The sequence below is a fragment of the Cyprinodon tularosa genome, unplaced genomic scaffold (assembly GCF_016077235.1).
Source record: "Cyprinodon tularosa strain WSP-4 unplaced genomic scaffold, ASM1607723v1 ctg379, whole genome shotgun sequence".
NCBI lineage: Eukaryota > Metazoa > Chordata > Actinopteri > Cyprinodontiformes > Cyprinodontidae > Cyprinodon > Cyprinodon tularosa.
The window spans coordinates 201,403-219,965 of NW_024039095.1; the positions used below are offsets into that span (position 1 = coordinate 201,403).

Below are 18,563 nucleotides of genomic sequence, written 5' to 3' on the forward strand. Positions count from 1 at the left end.
TAAGAAGGTCGAGGGATCCTGGCCCCCTGAAGGGAGCGCTATTTCCCATAGATCCGCGGCCGGATTTTATTGTATTTTTTAATCTGCGACACATCTTCATTTCATTTTAAGAATGATTTTCACCCTTTGTATGTTTTTTAACTCCTCTCTCTTATTTTCTTCAGCGCAGCTCACAGTTTTTAAGCAAATTCTGTAGTTTCCGGCATTCTTCTAAATCTGCAACTAGGTCACATCTTTTTGGGCCTTCTACTGCCTCTAGTGGCGTGGTGGTGGTAACACAAGTAATGTAATTATATTACTAAGTCAAAATGCCACAAAGTCTTTATTGTTTATTATTAATTCTGGCATTAGAATAATAATATTAATAATAATAATAAGTCTGTGCAAATTGAAATTCCTTGGAATCTTCTTTAAAACCCCAGATATATATGTTCAGCGAGTACCGTTATCTGTACAGCCAAAATGAAAACTATAAAACTCATGTGCTCTTTACATAAATTGAGCAAAAAATATTCCTCCTCCAATTCAATTCAATTCAATTCAGTTTATTTATATAGCGCCAAATTCACAACACATGTCATCTCAAGGCACTTTACAGTTCAACCAGATCATATAGTCAAATTGATACAAAGTTTTCTGTCTAAGGAAAACCAGTTGATTGCATTGACTCATTGACTCAAATACAATCCCTCACACTAAGCATGCTTGTAGCGACAGTGGAGAGGAAAAACTCCCTTTTAACAGGAAGAAACCTCCAGCAGAACCAGGCTCAGTGTGAGCGGCCATCTGCCGAGGCCGACTGGGGTTCAAGGAGACAGAAGCAGAGACACAAAAAGCAGCTGTAAAAGGAGGCCCCATCCAGGAAACACACAGCCAGGCAGACGAGCTCCGAGCCAGCTCCCATTCCAGAGGACGAAGAGAGCACATCCACTCAGTCACAGTCAGAGAAACAGGACCACACTGGAAAACAGGCCGATCTCCAACATCTATAAACAAGGGTGTTGATGGAAGCAGCACAGCTGATGTTTCTTTCCAGGATGACGTCACAGCCAAACAGGAACAGACGAGGCAAAGCTACTCTGAGGAAAAGCAGAGAGAGCAGAAGGTTAGAGTCAACAGTCAACAATTCACTTATTCTATTGAAAACTGTGATGTTGAGTATATTTTGTCCTCATCTCTCATTAAAGGCCTCGATAACAACAACTTTTATGAAGAACATGTTTTATATTGTGAACACAATCTGATTAACAAACATAATTGAAACATACTTTCATAAAGACCTTTGTTCAACAAAAAAAAGTGCCAAAAATGCAGTTTTAAGTTAACAAAAAAGTCAGACAACAAAAACATTTTACAATCTGATTATAACAGTTTTAACATAATTCTTTCATCAATACCTGCCCAAAATGCAGTTTGAAGTGATCCAAAATGTACAAACAAAAACATTTTACAATCTAACGAACTATAACATAGTTTTAACATATTTAAAAAAAACGGTATTCCTAACACATTGAACTTGCTAATGCTAATAGCAAAACAGAAAACAACCCCAAAAAAGACAATTAAACAAAACCAAAAGTTGGTGATTGAATAATTCCAGACTCCATGTACTCCTGAAACTCTTCAAATGTTTCATGAATTGGAAGTCTCATGACAACACTGCATGTGTTGGCCTCAGGATAGCGCCGGCGGGATCCATTTTGAAGTGGGGCATGAAGAAACTCAATCTGAGGCCTCTCTGGGAAGCCCAGTGGAGGAATTTGGTCCACTCCAGACACAAAAATCAGGATATTTTGTAGGCTGATTGGCCGTGAACCATCTAAAGGAAAAACAACAATATAACAGTTTATTACTTTTGTCAAACCTTTGTAAATATTACCTAGTAATCTTGTGCATTACAAACGTACATACCGCCTACTTCAATAAGCCAGTCCCTCCAAAACATTAGTGTCCGATTTTCAGCTCGTCGGGCATTGCTGCCAGGTGGGGAGAAGACGGTGTCAAAAAGACTAATCATGTTCTGGACGGTGAGCTGGTTGTGTCCAGAGACAAAGATAGGGCGAAGGATCTCAGGATGGTTCCTCATTGCCTCTGCCACCTTCAGGCAATCCAGTCCCTCTACGAGCCTGTCAGAGAAGAGTACAACAAAAAAAGAAAAAATTGTATAATGCCATTTGTTACGACTCTGTCCAGCCGAAGGGAAATACACAACAACTAGAATTAATTTATTTAACTATTTTTATTGTTAAACCAATAAGAGGGTTTCCCTTTAACTTTATCCATTTGTTGTCAACCCGATACAGTTCAACCCTAATTTAAACAGCACTTCAGGCAGATAACCCCGCATAAACTGCTACATTGTTCACTGCAAAATGAATATACCCCTGATTCACTGCAAAATGATCATGCAATCCAAAATCAACATCACAATTGACAGGATCAGGTCTCAGATATTAAAGATTAACAGTGATATGAAATGTAAGTATTCAGGAAGTGACCCAAAGACAATAAGTGTCTTGTCCCTAAAGGCTCTGTTTTTTGGACTTATCTTTAAGTCATTGGTAATTAAGGATGTGGCATTCAGGAAGCATCTCACTCTTCTAGTGGAGAAAGAACTATCCACACAGAAGTTTATGCAGGAGGTCACACACTCAGTCATGGTACTGATCGGTCATCTAAATGTGGCTGGCAGAGTAAAACAATCTGTATACTGAAGAGAAACCCTTTAGGTCAGTGGTCCCCAAACTTTTTCGCGTTTCTCGTTTTATTTTTTAACAAGAAAGCTCATGGGAAAAAAAAACGTGAGTGAAACAGTCACTGGGACTGACTAGTATATATCCCATTGAGAGAAAGTAACTTTAACATCTGAATTCCTCATATGTTGACATAAAGACTCGTTTTGAAGTATAAGCGGCTACTTACAGGCATTGCTTTGAAGAACAACCGTACTGATTAGATAACATAAAAGTCAAGCAGTTCCCTAAAAGTCCAACAGATGGGAGCAGTGCGCCATGCAAAACAAAACACCATCAGTTTACAGGACACTCTTCCTGCTAAAGAGCCCCCTGGTGGTTGAAAAAAAGTCCACACATAAGCCAGAAAATACAATATATGAAAAAAAAAATCATAATGCTCTCTGGTATTGTTCAAGCGGCCGGACAAAATGTGGAGGCGGGCCGGATCCGGCCCGCGGGCCGTAGTTTGGGGACCCCTTCTTTAGGTCTTTTTTGATTTCCTGTGACTATTTCCTAAAAGTCCTTTTAATGGCAGATAGTCTCTGAACAAGGGGTTTATATTCTGAGCATAGAGGAACAGGGTTGTGATGTCATTTACACAAATCAGGTCTTTGAGACAAATCCAATGTCTTGTTTTCTCATCTGACAACCACTGAAACATTGTTGTTGTTTAAGAGAGTGAAGCATGATTAAAACGATCAGATATTGCCACAAAAAAATTGTGTGTTGTGTCTGGATCTTAGCATAAGTGTAACTGTTTGCATTACATGCACTGTCAGCAGCAGCTGAGGATATAATGTAAACATCTTCCAAAATAACACCTGTGAACTCTTGGCAAATCATATTGAAGACCGAGCCATTTTTTTTGTTAACAGTGTACCTGCTACAATCAGTAAATATGATTTAACTTACTGGTCCAGTGCAGGTTTAATGCGACCTTCAACATGGGCCCTTGCTGCCTGCTCTACGAGAGTATGCTGGCTCTCCAAGTCAGGAAGAAACCCTGCACAACCCAGGGGACACAGTAATGGCGAGGCTTCCTCAACAGCCTGCTGGGCTTCCTCCAAGTTTTCTGCAGCTTTGATCTGTGACAATGATAACAATAATATGAGAGCATGTTTGACAAAATAAATGTCCAGAAAAATAATTGTGCTACCTACTTTCTCAAGGTGCTGGCGCAGTTCCCAGTCACCAACTTCTTCCAAAGAGACTGGGCCTGTTTGTTGCCCACACAACAGGGAATACAGTCTTGTCGAGAAAAAAGAGGGCTGTACTCCTCCTTGGAGAAGGGCTAAGGATAGCATTTGCCCTATTATTTTATAATCCCCAAACTGTAGACCTGCAACATAAAGACAAAGTTAATAATAATAACCTCCAATTACAGAAGTAATGCTCATTGAAGAAAGGAAATAATGGTGTTGGAGCTATTTATTATTTTTTTTTATCCATTTGAATTTTATTAGTTTATTCTTAAATTTCTAATTTTTTTATTATTTACAGAACTTATTTGTAAGTTAATAATTGTTTATTTTATTTATCTTTTGTTTTTATTTTTTTTCTTATTGATATTTTTTTAATAAACAGGAAGTAATGTGGGTTGGTCCACTTTCTATAAATGTAGGGGCCTGGTAAAGGACCAGCAGGCATTTGGGTTAGGGGCCTATGGTTTTTACCAGTGCAAGGAGGTAGCAGAGAAAACAAAAGGAAGTTTGAACTCTGTAATTTTTGTTTTTTTGCAAAGATGTCAAAATAAATCATGAAGAACAAGTTACAAGTTTGTATCCTGAACCTTCTTTACCTGCGTTGAAATACTTGACCCCAGTCTCTAAGTGGCTTATTGGAACTTTTTTTGTTGGATGTTTGGTTTGACAAACAATCGCCACTACAAATGGTTTCTGTTTCATGTAATAACTACATGTTTAAACATTTAGTCTTTTCAATACATGGTTACATACCCCGGGATACAAGGGAAAGATTTTTTCTGTCCTCAGGCCCTTCAAAGTATCGGCTGTCTCGCAGCGCTGCTACAAGGAGCCGCAAGAACTCTCTGCTGGGACCACCATCATCTACAGCCCCCTCGTTTTCTCCCTCGACATCTACAAATGTTACTGTCAGTTGATGAAGGGGGTTGAAGCGTGTACGGCGAAAAGCTCTAAATGAACCTTCCATTATGAACTCTCTGCACACATTAAGAGAGTTGTGGATCGGCGCAGAACCACTCTGAACACCTTTTTGTAGGTCTTCCAGGACAGTCTTTAAATCAGAATCGGGAGACCTGAAAAAACAAAAACAGAACTGTATTTTTTGAGTTCTTGAGAATAGACAAGACATTACTCATCTCACAGTGTAAACAGATGCTCTTACACATCCTTATTTTTGACGGGTAAAAATACTTTAAGCAATGCCAGATATATTCATATTTAAAAAAAAATACAATTGTGAATAAAACTCACCTGATTATCCCATCATTTATGTCCTCTTGCTCCCAGATGTGGCTTTGAACACTGTGACACCAAAAGGTTATTATTAATTTGAAGGAGAAAAATGAAATTGTAATACTAAGAGAAATTATATTGTTTAAATTACAAAAATTACCTTAGAACGGGCTCAGGTGCAACAACAGCTTCCACCTCAATTGTGGGATTCTGTTCTTGGGCCTCGCTTTGCTCACTTTCAAACAGCAAGTAATAAAAAAAGTATTAAAATACTTCAAAAAAAGAACAAGGGAAAATAATAATTGAAGAAGTAATGGCTTTCAGTTGAACATATTACTTTATCACAAGTGTCATTACGCCCAAAGATGTTCCATCCTGCCTGCAAAAAAAAAAAAAAAAAACTTGGATTGCATAAAGATGTTTTCCCCTTGTGTTTGTTGCTAATGTCAACACAATAAAACACTTACTGTTGCACAGTTGTCATCTCCTGGTGTTAGGTAGAAAGGTAGAAAAAAGAATTAAATGTTTTTAAAAGTATTGTGGTTAACAGAACAGTGCTTTGTCATAATGTTTTTGACAAAGAAATAATTACATGTAAAGACTGTTGTATAGCCATGGCTAACTCCTCATCCATGTCCTCTCTGTGAAAAAACAAACATAGATTATTTTAACTTAAGAAAAATGTATTATGTTAATTTTTTCAATGTATTTATGAGGACATGGGGCTTACTCATTGTTCCTTGATGTTTCTTGTTTACTGTGTAAATAAGAAAAAGAGAAAAGTTTAATGTTACTTTAATGAGCGATGTATATTTAATTAATACATAAGGAGCATATTTATCTCTTATGATCAATCTAATGAGATGTATTTCTTAAAAAAATAAACGGTCATTACCACTCATCAATATGATTTGCCAATTCACACAGTGGTATTGATGACTGGCAGATGATGCATTTTTCCATCACTTTTTGGATCTACACACATTGCAACAAAAAATAATAGGTGGAATGTCCATACAACATAAAGCACACATGCAGATTTCTGAAAAGGTAAAAGCTAACCTCATCATCTGGTGGGGGCCTCAAGGGAAGGCTTTGTTGGAGAGGGACAACATATAAGGGAGCCCTTGTACAACCTGAGCGAATATAGCTCAGGCTGTATCCCTCTGGTGGTATTGGCAGCTCTTCCAATACCTTTCCCCTGCTGCCACGGGCGAGGACAAACCCACCAGCAGCTCTAAGAGGGGGGAAGGCAGAGAGGAGATGTTCACAGAAAAAAGCATGGTCTCCTTCGTTGTGTGGGAACCACACATTTTTTTGTCCCAAACCACAAACGGAGTAGTAGCGAGCCTCCTCAGCTGTGGGCATGACAGTCGTTTGGACCTCAGGAAGACAGACGAAAGCATGAGTCCATGGGGTCTCCCGCTTCCTTTTTCGACCACCACTGGTTGATGCTCCTTGCTGTGACCGAAACAACCTCGACAACTGCGCCTGCACATTGTCATGTCGGGGCTGATAGAAATTGTGGCGAGGTGGAACAGACTGGAAGTGGGAACTTGTAGCAGGTTGGAAATTAGAATTTGGAGTTGTCATGGTGCTGCAAGATGGAAGAGGTAGGTTGCTTGTACGTGGTGCAGACGACATCTGTGATATAGTTGTTAGAGACACAGTAGGGACAGAAGAGATGCAACTTCTCTCAGGTGCAGGGCTGGAAATTTGTGCTGGAGATGGAAATTGTACAGTTCTCTCAAGCAACAGAGTTGTGGTTCGGTGCATTTGCCGCAGTAATTCCTGCATTTCTTCAGGACTGTTAATAGAACAAATGTAAATTTAGTAAATGACACACCACATCTTAAAACTCTATCAACAATCTTCAAAAAGATTTTTTCAGATTATACATAGGTTACTCACACTTGTCTTTGTTCAGCCATTTTAGCAATCTGTCACAGACATTAAAAGGCTAATTAGCAGAGAACATCTACTTTTACAGGGAGACATATTTTATAGCATAATGAATATAATATACATATGTCACTTTTGTAGCATGTCAAGCTCAGAATGAATTTTTGGATGTAAAATCATTCTTATATGAGCACATAAATTCCAGACTATCCATGGGTATTGGTATCATGGAGGGAAAAAAATTCAAGCACTATCAGGTTATAACATGATATTTATCTTGTTAAAATGTTCAAATTTGTTGTTAAATGTAACAGATATCTCTTATAGATAGTTATCTTAAATAAATTTTATCAGGATCTGGTTTTGTATTTTGTCCCTGTCTTGCCTTTTGTTTATTTTGGTTGCTACTTTAAAAACTGATGGATGCCATCCATCCATCCTCTATACACCTTTGTTTGATGGAGCGGATCTCCAGCTAACGTTCCAAGCAAGATGCGTGACATAAATAGTTTAAGGACAAGACTATTCACTAACTAAGGGGTTGACGCATACACTACCTCCATGCACTGCAGTTAGATAGCAGTTGTGACAAGTATAACATTGATTAATGCTTGTTTTTAAAATTAATTAACTGGACTTGTGTAGCCATTATTTAAACATTACAATGACACACATATCATACCTGCTCAGAGTGTGCATACAATTAATAGTTAAACTACTATGCAAAGCAGTATCAGTAATTCTCCATGTTTTTGACTAAGCATAAAGGAAAACTTGGACAACTTCTGTTGTTCAAGTATTGTACTAATCTTGGACGAAAAGCACAATACTGCTTTTCTTAGTGTGCTTGTGATAAACGTGATAAACATAGTGTGCACGTGATAAACGTTGATAAACGTCATTAGATTATCACCTATGTCACATGTAGATACATCTCAAATTCATACAAGAAAATATCACGTTAACGTGATAGCTCTCGAACCCCCTCCCCCATGGCCCTCGTGATATTTTCCATAAAATACTTCCTCTGCGACATAATTAACAATCTTTCGTAACAAAGTATAAACCGAGGCAATTGTAGTACTTTCCTTTTTTTTAAATTAAACTAATGAAACATAATTACAAATAAATTAATAAATAAGTCAGAATGCCCATTACATATAATGCTTGTATATAGTCATTGTCCCATAACGTTAATTCAACTCTATATTTTTCAAAGGAGTACCATTTTACTAATATATAGTATTTTAATTTTACGTTAACACATTCAACTTTTTTGTCTTATTTTCTAAATAAGCTACATACAGTTTAAATGCAACTACACGCATAAATGTCTTACATTAAGCTCATACACTATGAATTTAATAATGATGATAACGATAACGTCTACACTTAGAAGAAACATTTTCCGATATTCGTGTGAAGAAATACTCATAAGTGCGTCCTTACCTTACAGCACACTGCCGCGCTAATGATGAGATTTCGAGCCAAAATTTCACCTTCGACCTGGAATTAGAGGACTTAGTGGTCCTAAATTGATTGGTTATAACAAAAAAAAACGGCGCAAGAACCAATCAGTGTGGTTTTTCTTTTTTTTCTTTTTTTTCATATAAGGGTTTCCAAAAAAAACCTTTTAGATGTATTTGGAATATGGATAAAATGAAACACATGTTATTCTTCTTTTTATAATAATAATATTAATAATAATAATAATAATAATAAAATTAGGGATGGAGTTAGAGTAGATACCCTATCCTACATTAATATATATTATGTCTTTTAAATTTTTATCACTATTATATATGCACACCCTTCTCATGCCTTTCACCCTCTGAGCTCGGGTCCTCTACCAGAGGCCTGGGAGCTTGAGGGTTCTGCGCAGTATCTTGGATGTGCCAAGTACTGCACATTTCTGGACTGAGATGTCTGATGTTGTTGCTTGGATCTGTTTTAGCCACTGCTCCAGTTTGGGGGTGACTGCCCCGAGGGCCCTGATGGCCACAGGCACCACTGTGTTCTTTAAATTCCAGGCCTTCTCCAGTTCCTCTCTGAGGCCCTGGTATTTCTCCAGTTTCTCCTTTTTCCTGATGTTGTGGTCACTTGGTATTGCTACATCCACTACAACGGCTTTCCTCTGTTCTTTATCCACCACTACAATTTCCGGTTGGTTCTCCATTACCATCTTGTCTATCTGGATCTGGAAGTCCCACAGGATCTTAGCTCAGTTATTCTCCACCACCTTTGGGGGTGTTCCTCACTTCTATCTAGGGGCTTCCAGTCCATATTCTGCACAGATGTTCCTGTACACTATGCCCGCAACTTGGTTATGTCGTTCAATGTACGCTTTCCCTGCCAGCATCTTGCACCCTGCTGTTATGTGCTGGACTGTCTCAGAGGCCTCCTTGCACAACCTACACCTTGGGTCTTGTCTGGTGTGGTAGATCTGAGCCTCTATTGCTCTGGTGTTTAGGGCCTGTTCCTGTGCGGCCAGGATGAGGGCCTCTGTGCTGTCCTTGAGTCCAGCTTTCTCCAGCCATTGTTAGGATTTCCTGATATCAGCCACTTCAGTTATTTGTCGGTGGTACATCCCATGTAGGGGCTTGTCCTCCCATGATTGTACCTCTAGCACCTTTTTCCTCTGTTCCCCATTGCCTGAGAGATTCGCTGAGCACATCGTCTGTTGAGGCTTTGTCCTTGATGTATTTATGGATCTGGGATGTCTCGTCCAGGACAGTGGCTCTCACACTCACTAGTCCTCTGCCTTCTTCATTACGGCTCATGTACAGTCTCAGGGTGCTGGATTTGGGGTGGAACCCTTCATGCATGGTTAATAGCTTCTGAGTCTTAACATCCGTGGTTTTTATCTCCTCCATTGGCTATCTAATTATTGCTGCAGGGTATGTATATTTATATAATACTCCTGATGAAATCTGATCAGCTGAAAAAAAATTCAATTCAATTCAGTTTATTTATATAGCGCCAAATTCACAACACATATCATCTCAAGGCACTTTACAGTTCACCCAGATCATACAGTCAAATTGATACAATTGACTCATTGACTCAAATACAATCCCTCACACTAAGCATGCTTGTAGCAACAGTGGAGAGGAAAAACTCCCTTTTAACAGGAAGAAACCTCCAGCAGAACCAGGCTTCAAGGAGACAGAAGCAGAGACACAAAAAACAGGTGTAAAAGGCGGCCCCATCCACGAAACACACAGCCAGGCAGACGAGCTCTGAGCCAGCTCCCATGCCAGAGGATGAAGAGAGCACATCCACCCAGTCACAGTCAGAGAAACAGGACCACACTGGAAACAGGCCGATCTCCAACATCTATAAACAAGGGTGTTGATGGAAGCAGCACAGCTGATGTTTCTTTCCAGGATGACGTCACAGCCAAACAGGAACAGACGAGGCAAAGCTACTCTGAGAAAAAACAGAGAGAGCAGAACGTTAGAGATTGAACTAACAGATTCTGCAGAATAGGAGAACAGAGAGAGAATGAAGCAGAATGATGAAATGGGGGTCCCTATGTCCTCCAGGAGTCTAAGCCTATAGCAGAATAACTATAGAGATAGCAGGATAACCTGAGCCACTCTAACTATAAGCTTTATCAAAAAGGAAAGTTTTAAGCCTAGCCTTAAAAGTAGACAGGGTGTCTGCCTCACTGACTAAAACTGGTAGTTGGTTCCACAGGAGAGGAGCCTGATAACTAAAAGATCTGCCTCCCATTCTACTTTTAGAAATTCTAGGAACCACTAGTAAACCTGCAGATTGAGAGCGAAGTGCTCTGTTAGGAACATAAGGAACAATCAGATCTCTGATATAAGATGGAGCTTGGGCATTTATGGCTTTATATGTGAGAAGGATCTTTTTAAATTCTATTCTTGATTTAACAGGAAGCCAATGAAGAGAAGCCAGGATAGGAGAGATATGATCTCTCTTTTTAATTTTCATCAGAACTCTGGCTGCAGCATTTTGGATCAGCTGAAGGCTTTTAACTACAGTTTGTGGACTTCCTGATAGTAAAGAATTACAATAGTCCAGCCTTGAAGTAACAAATGCATGGACTAGTTTCTCAGCATCACCCCTGGACAGGAGATTTCTCATTTTTGCAATGTTCCTCAGATGAAAGAAGGAAATTCTAGAAACCTCTTTGATATGGGATTTAAATGACAGGTCCTGATCAAAAATAACACCAAGATTTTTTACTTTATTATCTGAAATCAGTTTAATCCCATCCAAATGAAGTGACTGACTAATCAGCTTCTTTTTCAGAGACTCTGGTCCAAAGACTATAACTTCTGTTTTGTCTGCATTCAGAAGCAGAAAGTTAAGAGTCATCCAGGTTTTTATGTCTTCAGACATGCCTGTAATCTATGTAATGGGTTAGCTTCATCTGGATTTATAGACAGATATAGCTGGGTATCATCAGCATAACAGTGAAAATTAATCCCATGCTGTCAAAGTAAAGAGAATTGGTCCTAGCACTGATCCCTGTGGTTCTCCACAGGTAACCTTTGAGCATGTTGAAGATCTATCGTTAACATGAACAAACTGAATTCGATCAGATAGATAAGATTTAAACCAGTCTAGAGCTGTTCCTTTAATTCCAACAAAATATTCAAGTCTTTCTAAAAGAATATTATGGTCAACTGTATCAAATGCAGCACTAAGATCCAACAGGACGAGCACAGATACAAGTCCATTATCTGAGGCCATGAGAATATCATTAGTGACTCTCACCAGAGCTGTTTCAGTGCTATGATGAGCTCTAAAGCCAGACTGAAACTCTTCAAAAAGTTCATTATGGTGTAAGTGATCGCAAACTTGTTTGGCAACTACTTTCTCAAGAATTTTGGATAAGAAAGGAAGATTCAATATAGGTCTATAATTGACCAAGTCATCTGGGTCAAGAGACGGTTTCTTAAGCAGAGTTTTAATTACAGCAACCTTAAAAGCTTTAGGTACATATCCCTGTAACAGAGATAGATTAATCACATCTAAAATGGAGGAGGAGATCAAAGGGAATACCTCCTTAAATAACCTGGTTGGAACTGGATCTAACATACAAGTTGAAGGCTTAGATGAAGACAATAATTTTGCTAATTCAGAAAGTTCAACTGGATCAAAGCCGTCTAAACCCGGTTTAGATTCCATGACTACCTCAGGTACAATCGCGGATAGAGGAGTGCTTATGATCTTATTTTTAATAAGATCAATCTTATTTATAAAGAATCCCATAAAATCATTGCTGCTAAGAGCAGGTGGAATGGACGGTTCAACAGAGCTATGGCTCTGGGTGAGTTTAGCAACTGTATTATAAAGAAATCTAGGATTATTCTTATTCTCCTCTATTAATGAGGAGAAGTATGCTGCTTTCGCTTTACAAAGGGTCCTCTTATACAGCAGTAAACCATTTTTCCAGACTAGGAAGGACTCCCGCAGGCCTGACGAGCGATATTTTCTCTCCAGTTTCCTAGCATTTTGCTTCAAAGTACGCAGCTCTGCATTAAACTAAGGAGCAAGCTTTCTATTTTTAATGGTTTTCATTTTGAAAGGAGCTGCGTTGTCTGAGGCAGTACGCAGAGAACTAGCAACCCCGTCAACAAAATCATCAACCTGTGAAGGGGAATAAGCTAAGCTTTTGCACTCTGCAGCACTGCTCAGCGACACAGAGGAGAGAGAAAGTGAAGCAGATTCTTTAAAATGTATAACTGCACTATCTGATAAAGATCTACTAAAATGTAACCTTCTTTTGGGGGAGGAGAACTCTGTTAAAGTAATCCTGAAGGTTATTAGAAAGTGGTCAGAGAGGACAACAGCTGCACACTCAGTTAATCCAAACAGGAAGTGAACAGGGGGCTGTTTATATATATATATATATATATATATATATATATATATATATATATATAGTGTTTTTGTGTATTAAATATACGAAGAGTCTAATCAAAATCAAACTCATTGTTTTGTGATGAATCTTTGGATGACTCGTTAGTAGGGGCCTTAGAATGTCAATTTCACCAATAGGTGGAGATAATGCACAGAAAGTGGCTTTAAAACACCAACTAAAAAGTACAAGAAGAAGACGAAAACTACTACTACGACAAAAACTGGTGCTGCTTCAAGATGGCAACGTGGTAATTATATTCATAATATTTATTTATTTATTTTATGATATACTGGTAAAACAAATAGAAACTTAAATTATGCATTAATGGGTGTCTGAAGAGCAAAGGTAAGCTATTAGTTGAGATCGACTAAGTACCGTCATTTGGGTGAAGCATGAGAGTGGTTAGGTAAATCGATGCTGTTTGACTACAAGAATGACAATGACAAACTCACATGTCAAAAACATAAACAAAAAAATCACTGCTCCTACTGTTTAGAAATCAATCTTGTTATAAAGGCTCAATAAAAGACTGAAATTATTAAAGAAGAATTAATAAATATAAATAACACAAAGAAAAGTAATTAAATATTACAATAAAATAGTTAAATTAATAAGAAACATGTTATTGGGCTAATAATTAAAAACTTTCCATTAACTCATACAATTTTAATGCGTTTAATTCTTCATTTTTTAAAGACATCTTTTAATAAGACTTTATAGAGCAGTGAATGAGAGGGAGCATTTCATATATAAACATTTATGGATAGAATATTTGGTTTAAATAATCAGGATGTTAACTAAAAATTCTATATATTTTTAATGTATTATCCAAAATGAATGTTTTGTAAGGAAAAAAAAATACATTTATTGTTTTAGAAGACAGAAAGTTACAAAGTTGATCCCATAAGTCTGATACTTCTTTTCATAAAACAAGTGATAAGATAATTCCAATTGAGTTGTACAAAGAACAAATTTCTCAACATTAAGCTTAAATCTCTCAAGAACTCATTTGAACGCTATGTGGTATTTATTATTTTAAAATGTATTTTTTGATATTTAGGAGGAATTGGAAATTTGTAATAATTTGTACTAATTTTGACTACGATACATTTATCAACGATTTGTAAGAGAACTTAGTTTTTTGTTCTTCCTGGGTAAATGTAATGTATTGAATAGTGGTTCTCTAATTTCTCTAATGTACTCTTATGAATGCTGTTATTGCAAAACCAATTGAGTGAAGACAGGAAAATCTACAAAAGAGATTAAAAATGCAACATTAGACTTCACTTTAGTTTACTTTAGAGCATTTATTAAGTATAGCTTAAATGATTCCTGAAATGATTAGAGTATCTACATTTTTAAAATTTATGGGGCAAATTGTCTGCCCCAAGCATTGTTAAATTTACCATTTAGCTCACCATGTTCCAGTCGGGGACCCTAACTTTAAAAAAGAAAGTTATGCTACTTATTTGTATGCATCTCTATAAGTGAGTGTAATATTCTTAAATTAAATTTATTCACAGTTTGATTTAACAGTCGTTGTCAAGGGGTCTTCAATATTCTGTTTTTTTTTTTTATCTTGTGTGCAATTGATAATCAATGTTAAAATTCAAATGTGTTTGAAAGTACAAAAATTTATTTTTGGTTTTATTTGGATTCAAGGTTGACAAATGATCAGATATGACACAGTATGAGATAAATATTCCATTACTTGCTTTTTATAAGTTGTTTATACTTTTAATACCACTTTTTAAATAATCATTCTTCATTGCTATGATACTTGATTTATGTGGAATGATAAAAAATAAAGAACAACAATGCTTTCTCATCTTAGTTCTGATGACGACCAGCGCAGCCATCAACTGATGCACTATTTATACACTCAGTGCCAACGACTGTCAGATAATTTTGAGGCCAATGCATCACAATTTGACTTGGATTTTCTTGAACAACGCTATGAAGAGATCTACAGCATCTTATTAAGAGCTCAACAGACTGGAGTCTTCATTAACATTGATGACATTTTGGAAAGTATACAGAGAGTGCTGTGCTTAGTAGGTGAAAAAAATAACCACACAGGTGGATTTATGCCTCCATTGATCAGATCTGGGGGAAGAGGACGGCCATCTTGGGATATTTCGGAAGAGCAACTGAAGTTCCTTTTAGAGTACAATTTCACTGTTCGTGAAATAGGAAAACTGCTCGGTGTGAGCTACAGCACTATACGAAGAAGAATGGCTGAGAGCAATCTCTCTGTGAGAATGAGCTACAGCAACATTAGTGATGAAGATCTGCAAAAACTTGTCCAGAATTTTATTCAGGAGTGTCCAGACTCTGGAATAAAAACGGTTTTGGGGTATCTAAATAGTGTGGGAATAAGGTAAGTGTTTTAATGAATGTGTGAATGATTGCATACCCATTTTTTCCAATGAAGGTGTATTAAATAAAAATTTCAATGTCTTTTGCAGAGTGCAGAGATCCAGAGTTATGGAAACCATGAGGGTGGTGGATCCTGTGGGCACCATTTGTCGTGGACTTGGTATTGCTGTAATACATAGAAGAGTTTACTCTGTACCATCACCACTTGCACTTTGGCACATTGACGGAAATCACAAATTGATACGGTAAGCTCTTCATGGACAATGTAACTATATTTTTCATAACAGTTTTATATTAAGTCTTTATCTAAGATATCTTTCAATATAAAGGTGGAGAATTGTGATTCATGGTGGCATTGATGGATATAGTCGAAAGATAATGTTCCTCACTGCCAGCAATAACAACCGAGCATCCACAGTTCTAAAAGCCTTCATTACTGCTGTGCAAAAGTTTGGCTTGCCAATCAGAGTAAGAAGCGACAAAGGAGGAGAAAATGTAGAAGTTGCTCGTTATATGCTGCAACATCCAGAAAGAGGAGCAGGTATTTTCTTTATTATTATGCCAGTTTTATTTATGCTGTAACACTGCATCATGTCTCTGAACATTAATCCAGATTATGCATTCTTGTTCTCTCTCTTCATAGAAAGAAGAAGTTTTATAACAGGACGCAGTGTCCATAATCAAAGAATTGAGAGGATGTGGAGAGATGTTTGGTGTGTTGTCACTGTGAACTACCGCTATGCGCTGCAATATCTGGCTGATACTGCAGATTTTAATCCGGATAATGAAGTGGATTTGGCTTGCATTCATTTTATAATGCTCCCAAGAATAAACCAGCATTTAGAGCTATTTTCTATGGCTTGGGATAGGCATTCACTGTCCACAGAACAAGGCAGATCACCACAACAATTGTGGATTAGGGGTCAATTAGTAGCAAACACTTCTATACCTGACCCTTCATGTGAGCAGGTTTGGATTCTTATTCTTAATGTATTTCATGTGTTGCTCCTATTAAATTTCATTATTAAATGTTGTTATTGTCTTTTACAGATTGATGATGATCTTTATGGGGTTGACTGGGAAGGGCCAACCCCGCTCAACAGAGAAGACACTGTAGTGGTTCCAGATACACCAGAGGATGTCAGAACACAGGTGCACATGCTCCTTCAGGAAAGAATTGACCCTCTGAGGGACAGTGATTGTTTTGGAATGGACATTTGTTTAGAGGCTTTACAGTTGGCACGTCACACACTACCACATTTGTTTTAACTTTGTTTATGTCTTGTTATTTATTTTTCCTTTTTACTAACAACATGGAACAATAACATTGTGTTGCAGTGTCTTACTTGTGCCAGTTTTTAATATATTTGGAGATTGGCCAATCACCAGTCTTGGATTGTGTATCTCAGCAAGAGAGAGACCAAATACACATGTTTCACTTTTTTTGTTGAACAAAAAGGTATTGATGAAAGAATTATGTTAAAACTGTTATAATCAGATTGTAAAATGTTTTTGTTGTCTGACTTTTTTGTTAACTTAAAACTGCATTTTTGGCACTTTTTTTTGTTGAACAAAGGTCTTTATGAAAGTATGTTTCAATTATGTTTGTTAATCAGATTGTGTTCACAATATAAAACATGTTCTTCATAAAAGTTGTTGTTATTGAGGCCTTTAATGAGAGATGAGGACAAAATATACTCAACATCACAGTTTTCAATAGAATAAGTGAATTGTTGACTGGAGGAGGAATATTTTTTGCTCAATTTATGTAAAGAGCACATGAGTTTTATAGTTTTCATTTTGGCTGTACAGATAACGGTACTCGCTGAACATATATATCTGGGGTTTTAAAGAAGATTCCAAGGAATTTCAATTTGCACAGACTTATTATTATTATTAATATTATTATTCTAATGCCAGAATTAATAATAAACAATAAAGACTTTGTGGCATTTTGACTTAGTAATATAATTACATTAGTTGTGTTACCACCACCACGCCACTAGAGGCAGTAGAAGGCCCAAAAAGATGTGACCTAGTTGCAGATTTAGAAGAATGCCGGAAACTACAGAATTTGCTTAAAAACTGTGAGCTGCGCTGAAGAAAATAAGAGAGAGGAGTTAAAAAACATACAAAGGGTGAAAATCATTCTTAAAATGAAATGAAGATGTGTCGCAGATTAAAAAATACAATAAAATCCGGCCGCGGATCTATGGGAAATAGCGCTCCCTTCAGGGGGCCAGGATCCCTCGACCTTCTTAGCTGCCCTGACTAATGCCTAAAGAAAATACGAGGTAGAAATCTAAGCATTTTGAAAAAAGTATTTATTGAAACCACTGATATTGAAAGACCAACATTTTTGTAATATCTAGTGAAAAAATTGATCATACATGTCCTACTTCAAGACTTTTTAATGGCGAAGAGAACAGGCAATAGCCACACGGACCAACGACAAGGACCAACGACAAGGACCAACGACATGAACCAACAGCATGGACCAACAACATCAACCACATATGCAGCGAACGCATGTGCAACGTAGACATATGCAGCGAACGCATATGCAACATACACATATGCAACATCTACATATACATGCAACATAGACCAACGACATAGACCAACGACACATAGCAACGACACATCTGCACATATGACTTCTTTTTATTTTTGATACAAATGGAACCCCATAGATATACGGTATAGATATTGCTTATATATTGCCACAGTGTTTAGATATTTTTATAATTCTATTTACCCTTATATGTGTCATCTTGCACGATTGTACCATAAAAAAATCCCTAGTTTGTGAACTCCTTCTCTGACAATGTCAATAAACCTGATTCTGTTCCTGAAAAAACTGCTGTGAAACATTTTGTTTCTATAATTTCTATTTCTATATTTCAGATTAGATTTTAAAACAACACAAAGTGGGAAAAGAGCATGAGAGAAAATGTGTTTATTGTGATGAATACTGAACAGGTTTACATTGAGAGTCGTTGGGATGATTTGCGTGTTGTACGGAGAAATTCGTTGATCTTATCAATGCAGTCCTTCAAGTCACTCTTCCCCATATCAGGAAACTTTCGCTGCAGTGTTGAAACCACAAAGTTGAGCTGTGAGGGGGAGGGGGTCTCTGTAAATGGTGGTGGTTGAATTCTATTGTCAGAGAACAAGAGAGTAAGTTGTCTGCAAAGTACCGCGTCAACTCTG

The 18,563-nt window shown here is 37.4% G+C and overlaps 2 protein-coding genes across 3 annotated transcripts; one reads left to right on the forward strand and one right to left on the reverse strand.

Annotated features, from left to right (window-relative positions):
* Positions 1–1,309: 1,309 nt before the first annotated feature.
* On the reverse strand, positions 1,310–6,765 carry LOC119791028 (G2/M phase-specific E3 ubiquitin-protein ligase-like). The gene is made up of 13 exons (XM_038296841.1): positions 6,233–6,765; positions 6,066–6,145; positions 5,901–5,927; positions 5,763–5,811; positions 5,638–5,657; positions 5,508–5,549; positions 5,331–5,405; positions 5,189–5,239; positions 4,691–5,010; positions 3,896–4,074; positions 3,648–3,820; positions 1,912–2,126; positions 1,310–1,819 (listed from the first exon to the last, which is right to left on the reverse strand). Exons 1-13 carry the CDS (start codon positions 6,761–6,763, stop codon positions 1,563–1,565), a joined length of 2,019 nt encoding a protein of 672 aa, XP_038152769.1. The 5' UTR covers positions 6,764–6,765; the 3' UTR covers positions 1,310–1,562.
* On the forward strand, positions 5,955–16,921 carry LOC119791029. 2 transcript variants are annotated; one of them, XM_038296842.1, is made up of 7 exons: positions 5,955–6,783; positions 13,109–13,218; positions 14,806–15,351; positions 15,440–15,595; positions 15,680–15,891; positions 15,994–16,319; positions 16,401–16,921. In XM_038296842.1, exons 2-7 carry the CDS (start codon positions 13,208–13,210, stop codon positions 16,617–16,619), a joined length of 1,470 nt encoding a protein of 489 aa, XP_038152770.1. In that variant the 5' UTR covers positions 5,955–6,783; positions 13,109–13,207; the 3' UTR covers positions 16,620–16,921. The 2 variants fall into 2 exon arrangements, with proteins under 2 accessions (XP_038152770.1, XP_038152772.1); XM_038296844.1 differs by lacking the exons at positions 5,955–6,783; positions 13,109–13,218 and adding an exon at positions 13,267–13,316.
* The last annotated feature ends 1,642 nt before the right edge of the window (positions 16,922–18,563 follow it).